We start from the raw sequence: 6,530 nt of genomic DNA, 5'->3' as shown, positions 1-6,530 counted from the left end.
AAAGAATTTATGATCATCGAAATGGTTTTATAAGGAGAACTTATGATCTTATTAGAGCACCGAAGACCTGCAAACTATTGAGGATATGCTTTATTATGTCTCAGTTTGCCATCGGCTGTTATGTATCCATCATCTCAACCTCATTTTTGGATTTATTTCTTTATTGGTTTTATGCTAGAAGCTAGAGAAGAACAGCTTTGTTGGCTTTAAGGCTTGATAGTTAAGCTAAACTATGTCGAGACTTAGTCAAACTTAACCCTTGCTTAATTAGAGGTGATTAAATTAAATATTAGGCAAATAGATGACTTAAACTTCTCAGCCTAGATCTAATTCAGATCAAAGATGCCTTTAAGATGAAATCACTTCCAAAGTAATATATAGTTCATTGTTTGACTAAGTCATGAGTCTCTTTATAAAAACAAAATTAAATAAGTCATGACATCGTATTTTAAAGGAATACAATAATTTTGATTCTGAATATAGGATATCTAGCGAATTAATCAACATAGTTTCCAGAGATTGAGTATTGTTGGTGTTTTTATTTGGAACTGGTTATTCTTGAACAAGATAAAAGTGAGTCGTAGTATCCAAGTTTAGAACAAAATTGTAAATGAAAGTCATGGCTCAAAGTATCATCTGACTAGGCGTGTGATTCCAGTCAGAGACAGCTATATCAGATAAGCTTCATTAAAAGCATTTGAATGCAATTTCTTAAGAATTTGGAGTGCGTTCAGACGTGCACAGAGAAATATCGAATGCGATTTCTTGTGACCACTTGTTCGAAGTGCATTAAGAGCCCATTCTAGTGGATGAAAGGTTGTAACGAAATTTTAAAACTTAAATTAATAAATAAAATATAATTAAATAATTAGATAATGAGGAATTTTATTTTCAAGAAGATAAGTACATAGAAGAGTGGGTTACCTTTTTGCTGTGTCAATCTATTCTAGGATTTGATTATTTATTTGGGTTTTTGTGTTTTCTTCGGATTTTATTCTAGATATTTGTGACCATATGTTCCCGGATCGGAGGTGACAGAATCGAAATTCATATAAATTGAAATATTCATAATTTATATCTTATTTTTACAATAAAAATAAATATTAAATATTTTTATAAATCTAAAAATATAAACAAAAAAATACTTTTTTTATTCAAAAAGTAATAAATCTAAATTTTCTGTAAAATACAAATAATCTTAACATCTCAATTTTTTATTTGAAAGGCCTTAAAATAACAAGTTTCTTAATTTTTATATACATGTTCATCGTATTATAATTTCTTATCTCATAAAATTAAAAAATAAATAAAAAGAGATAATTCTAATTCATCAATTCTATTTTTAAATAATAAAAATTTAATAAAATAAAAATAATATGATTTTCACATCCTAATTATAATCTGACGGATTCCAAAGCGCTCCATGATTGACTTGTCTTTCCTTTTCTTCTATTTGTTATAATAAGCTCTTTTTCTATCTATTTTTTATCCTCTTTTCTTTATATACATTTTCATCTTCTTTTTCTTTCCTATTTTTTCTTTTTTTTTTCTCTCTAATCTCTCAACAAAAATCCCTTTTTTCTTATTCTCTGTAGCACTGCTACAGTACCGCCCCAATCTTCTTTAAAATCGTTTTCTTTTAGGCCCCACTTTTATAGTTAAAAAAAATATAATAAGAGTGAATAGAGATTCTAATAGTTTAAAGATATACTTAAAATTTAATTTAATATTTTTTAATCTTAAAATATAAAAAATAAAATAAAATTTCTTATTATTTAAATATTTATTTCTATTTTATTTATTTATTTAAGTTTTAAATTTTTCCGGTTATTTTAAAGATAACTCAAGAGTGTGTTTGAACGGTGATAAAAAAGAGTTTGAATGTAAAACAAGACAGAGTTTGAATGTAAAACAAGACCCGAAAGTAGGTGTTGGAAGTGTGTTTTAATCGTGCCATGGCATCTTTCCTTTCTTTTGATAATTCTTGCATTTTGCAAATCACATTCTTCAAATCTGATTTCAGGGTAAAAAATATGTTGAATAGAATACAAATAAATCAAACTGTATCTCTATCCTACTGTCCTACTGTTTGATTGACTGAAGAACTTCTGATAGAACCCCACTAAATCTATCAACATCAAGCTTTACTTTCTGCTGATTGAGGAATACATTCCAAATTGCCATCCATCCATGCTTGTGAATTGAGGCTGGATCTTTGAATACTGGATGATCTCTCGGATACCGTTTTATTAAAGAGCTTTCTTCTTTCATGATCTCATATTCCAGATACTTTATCCCCATATCTGGTGCTGGCTCACCAAAGTCATGCCTGCATGCCCATGTCATGTCACCCCAAGGAATAATTTGGATGAGAGTGGCATTGGTTGGAAGGAAGACCATGTTGGCTAATCCAGCTCCATGCACTCCCATCATAACATCACAGGAGTTAACGATATCTGCAAACCGAGGCAGGTCCTTGGTGTCCTGCGGTCCAGCAGTTATCACCTTATAGCCAATTCTTTTTGCCATTGCTACAACTTCCCTTTCATTAGTGAATGACCTTGATCCTTTTCTAAGCATGATCAATAGCCTTGGCTTTCTCCTTGAATTCTTATTGATAGGACTGACATAAGCTCTTTTCAGTGACAAGGATGTTCTTATGAATTCTCTGAAGTCAGCCATGGTGTACCCATTTGGAGTCATGGAAGGATCAATGCCCATTACCTTGTGGCTCTTCAGACCGACATGAACATAGGGGAAGCAATGCACCATGTTGTCAGCATCTAAGTTTATGATTGGGTAGCGCGAAAGGCGTGTCAGTATCGATTGGTACTTAAATATCCAGGGCCAATTCATGTTAACCACCAGAAATTGAACCTCTCCATTGTATTGGCGGGCAGTGACAAAGAGGGGGATCAATACGTCGGTGAAGTCATGGAAGAAGTTCCCGAGAAATCCACCTGTGGAGAAGACGACAGCGGGGACTTCATGTTTTACGTTGCAGCTAGGAATTTGTCCATGGTCGAATGATGATTTCACCGTGAGTTCCTTAATGAATCCCATGGACTCCTCCCATTTCCGCGCATATGGTCTGATCTTAAATATAGTCTCTTCTGATGGCAGAGGAGAGGGTGAAACCGCAATGATGGTGGAGAAAATGCTGAGAACTCTGACATCTCCATCCATGGAGCATGTATCTGATCTTGGCTGAGAGAAATCGCAGATCAGGTTGTTCTTTTGAATAGGAACATCTACAATTGGAGTAGGGGAATTATTAGAATGGCGAAAACTGAAAAGAGCAACATATTGCTGGTTCTTAAAAGGAAAATATTTAGTTGCTGGTCGTCCATTCTATGTAGATTGAACAGACTGACAGTTAATTCTGTTAGACCCTCAGTTTCTTGCAGGTTGTTCATCGTAAAGATTCATTTATTTATGCTATCACCTATCACCCTGACAGTAAATTATATTAATTAGTTCTTGATAATCATTTGGTTGTATACCTGAAACTGCAGTACGCTGCTCATGTTTTTCGTCTGAGTCATGTGAGACATGGATCACTTCACCATCTGAATGAATTGCACAAGTTAGCTGGTGTAAAAATTCATGCAAATTTGTTGATTACAAGAGCTTATATATTTAAATTTTATTTATTATTTGAACTTTCTCTAACTTATGAGCTGAAAGGATATTTGTACCAGAAATTGCACGATACTGCTCATCCATCTCATCTGAAACATGTGAGACTGGCAACACCTCAGTTTCTGTATGGACTGCACAATTCAGTTAGTGTTATAGTTCTTGGAAATTAATTCATTATAAAAGTCATCTATTTAAACTTTTAATATGATTTTCAAACTTTCTCTAAATTATTAACTGAAATTTTGTGTATACCTGAAACCATGGGATACTGCTCATGTCTCTCATCTGAAATATGTGAGAGCTGCATCGCTTCAGCATCTGCATGAAATGCACAAATCTATAGTTGGTCTAGTAATTCTTGCAAAATTATTTATTGTAAAATTTTATTGAATTTAGCACTTTATGTTTATCGAACTTTAACTAGTTAGCTGAAAATTTGTGTATACCAGAAACTATAGGATCCCGCTCGCGTTTCTCATCTGAACCATGTGAGAGCTGCATCACTTCAGTTTCTGCATGAATTGAATATGTTAATTGGTGCTATAATTATTGAACTATAGAATTGATATGGATATCACAATTCACAGAAAATATAAGCTCACTTTTTTGCATTTCGTTCTCTCCTAGCATTTCCCCAGGATCGGCAGATAGGACTAACTTTTCTTCTGATTGCTCTTTCATATCAGAGGTTGATGTTGGCATTAACAAACCTGGATGTAATGCATACATGGTTTTTTAGCATTTATTTTCTGCTCTCTTTTATAGCCAATGTATATAGTTTCTATGGTACTTTTCTATACCCAAGAGCTTACACTAACCTGCATCTGTGCTATTATTCTTCCCCTTTCCTTCCGTCGCAATTTCCTCGCCTGCTACATGACTTGTCTCTTTACTGTGATTTTTTCCTATATAACTTTATAAATTAATCAGCTATACAATATATTGTAAGCATGAGTTCAAGCATATGTAGACATATAGAGATGTCCTGTTAGACTCACCTACAATTTTTTCAGTTTGACCTTGCTCTTCTGTTAATGAGATAGGCAAACTGATTTCTCCACCTGCATTTACACACAAAAATTCATCTAGCAGCCATTATAGTTAACATGATCATTTAAGACAATTTTAAAAAGTAGTTTCTACCGATAATAATGCACCTACAGATTTAAGCTTTTGGGTTGAATTGAAAACGACTTCGTGAGTCTTTTTCTAGTTTCAGTGGATCTACATAACAGAGCAACCCCATTTTCTTATGTTGATTCCTCTTGTGTTAGTTTCAGTACCTTACATTAATCAGGATGCCGCAATCTTGCTAATTAGGTTTTATTCGACTAATGTTGACAACTATTTAGGTCCTTGTACTCGACACTTATCAAACTAAATCTAGAGACCAACTAAAGCAAGGGTGTGCATTTCATGCTTACAGAATGTTATTTCTTCATGATTTGTTGATGTTTGACTGTTCACCTTCTTGAGTGCAGGCCTGAAATGTTAGTTAAGATGTCATACTAGATGGCATTACTTTTCACATGCAAATTACATGTTGGCTTTGTCTCCATTGTTGATGATTTAAAATATATGGCAAACATAAGGAGCTCTCTTAGTCTTGGGAAGTCTAAATTGTATGTCTCATTTGTGCAATCATCAAGGTTTACAAAACATATAGCTCAAAGAGGTCCTTCCAGATTATTAATACATTTCACACTGCTGAAACCCCAGAATTGATTTGCTTTTGTCACAATACACACAAGTGTACCCTAGGACAATAAAGTATCCCTGTGTACTACATTAAGTTTCATGGATTAAGAATTATGATCAAATGGAACTTTTGTTAGTCATATAAAAGGCTGGCATATCTTATACTGTACTCCAGCCTCTGTTGGTTGACCAAAATATTTTGACTTTCAGAAAAAATAATCAAGGAAGCAATGAAAAGTCTGAAGAAAATGCTACGCAATTTGCTTCTTCCATCCATCACGGGTATCTCATTTACAATTATGTATCTATTGAGATCTTCCTAAAGATATATGATTTAATGCTTTTGTTCATCTTTATTTCTACTACTATGGAGCTAAGGGTAAGGTTTCAGCTAAGCTAAAGCAATCTGAGTAAAATTAAACATAAATGACTAACCTTGCTGCACTGGATTGCTGGATTCCTCCATTGTTGACAAAGGCAGACAAGAATTGCAATATAACTGCAATCTTACTGCAAGAAGAATTAAAAGAAACTGATCATTAATACAATAACTCTACTTACTTCCAAAAGCAACACCATCATTCAGTGAAAGGAAACAACATAAAAATAAATCAGATGACAAGGTGATGAAACTTACGAGTGGCAGACGTTCGATAATTGAACTCAAGAAGTATTATCAGTATCGCAGGGACTAGAAGCCAACCGATGACGGTGGCACAGCTGATCCCTCCTCGAGGCCTGATTCGGCCGACGATCTCATGTCGTCTCATGTTTTGATCTCTTCTCCAACTCTTTGAAGCTCTCATATGGCTCCTCATGTTGTATATAAACTGCAGAGCTAATGGCCTCTAATTGCTTCTCCTAGACTTAGCCTACCATCAGTTGCCTTCTGCGAAATAGTACATGCTGTGGGAATTGATGATGCTGACAGATACGAAAGAGAGTTAACAACCTACTTCTGCAGTCATCATATGTTTTAAAAAAAATTCCACCATTGTTTAGTTAACTAATTTGTCTAATAAAATAGAAGTTGAGAAGGAATCGTTTGTGTTTTACTCCAAATGAAAGAAATTAATTTATGTATTACTAAAACCCAGTCTATTAACTCAACTACTGCAGATTAGTTAGCTCACGCAGTCTTAAACTAATGGCTTTCAATTAAATGCATTCTGGACCCCTCAATCTTATTA

The 6,530-nt window shown here is 33.9% G+C and overlaps 1 protein-coding gene across 1 annotated transcript; it reads right to left on the bottom strand.

The window, feature by feature from the left end:
* Window positions 1–1,989: 1,989 nt before the first annotated feature.
* Window positions 1,990–6,221, bottom strand: LOC140766062 (beta-1,2-xylosyltransferase XYXT1-like). The gene is made up of 10 exons (XM_073105466.1): window positions 5,978–6,221; window positions 5,776–5,850; window positions 4,641–4,703; window positions 4,461–4,547; window positions 4,245–4,352; window positions 4,089–4,154; window positions 3,895–3,960; window positions 3,699–3,773; window positions 3,504–3,569; window positions 1,990–3,251 (listed from the first exon to the last, which is right to left on the bottom strand). Exons 1-10 carry the CDS (start codon window positions 6,156–6,158, stop codon window positions 2,083–2,085), a joined length of 1,956 nt encoding a protein of 651 aa, XP_072961567.1. The 5' UTR covers window positions 6,159–6,221; the 3' UTR covers window positions 1,990–2,082.
* Window positions 6,222–6,530: the final 309 nt, after the last annotated feature.

The sequence above is a fragment of the Typha angustifolia genome, chromosome 8 (genome assembly GCF_048772165.1).
Source record: "Typha angustifolia cultivar Huaian chromosome 8, ASM4877216v1, whole genome shotgun sequence".
NCBI lineage: Eukaryota > Viridiplantae > Streptophyta > Magnoliopsida > Poales > Typhaceae > Typha > Typha angustifolia.
The sequence above is the reverse complement of the archived record's forward strand: the minus strand, read 5'-3'. Positions and strand labels throughout refer to the sequence as shown.

Bases quoted from the DNA above. Each gene is read 5' to 3' on its own strand.
- LOC140766062 (XM_073105466.1), bottom strand. From the start codon at position 6,158: ATGAGGAGCCATATGAGAGCTTCAAAGAGTTGGAGAAGAGATCAAAAC. The intron at 4,155-4,244 runs GTGAGCTTATAT...CAATTCATGCAG, and splicing joins AGAGAACGAAATGCAAAAAA to AAACTGAAGTGATGCAGCTC. The intron at 3,961-4,088 runs GTATACACAAAT...CATTTCATGCAG, and splicing joins GCGGGATCCTATAGTTTCTG to ATGCTGAAGCGATGCAGCTC.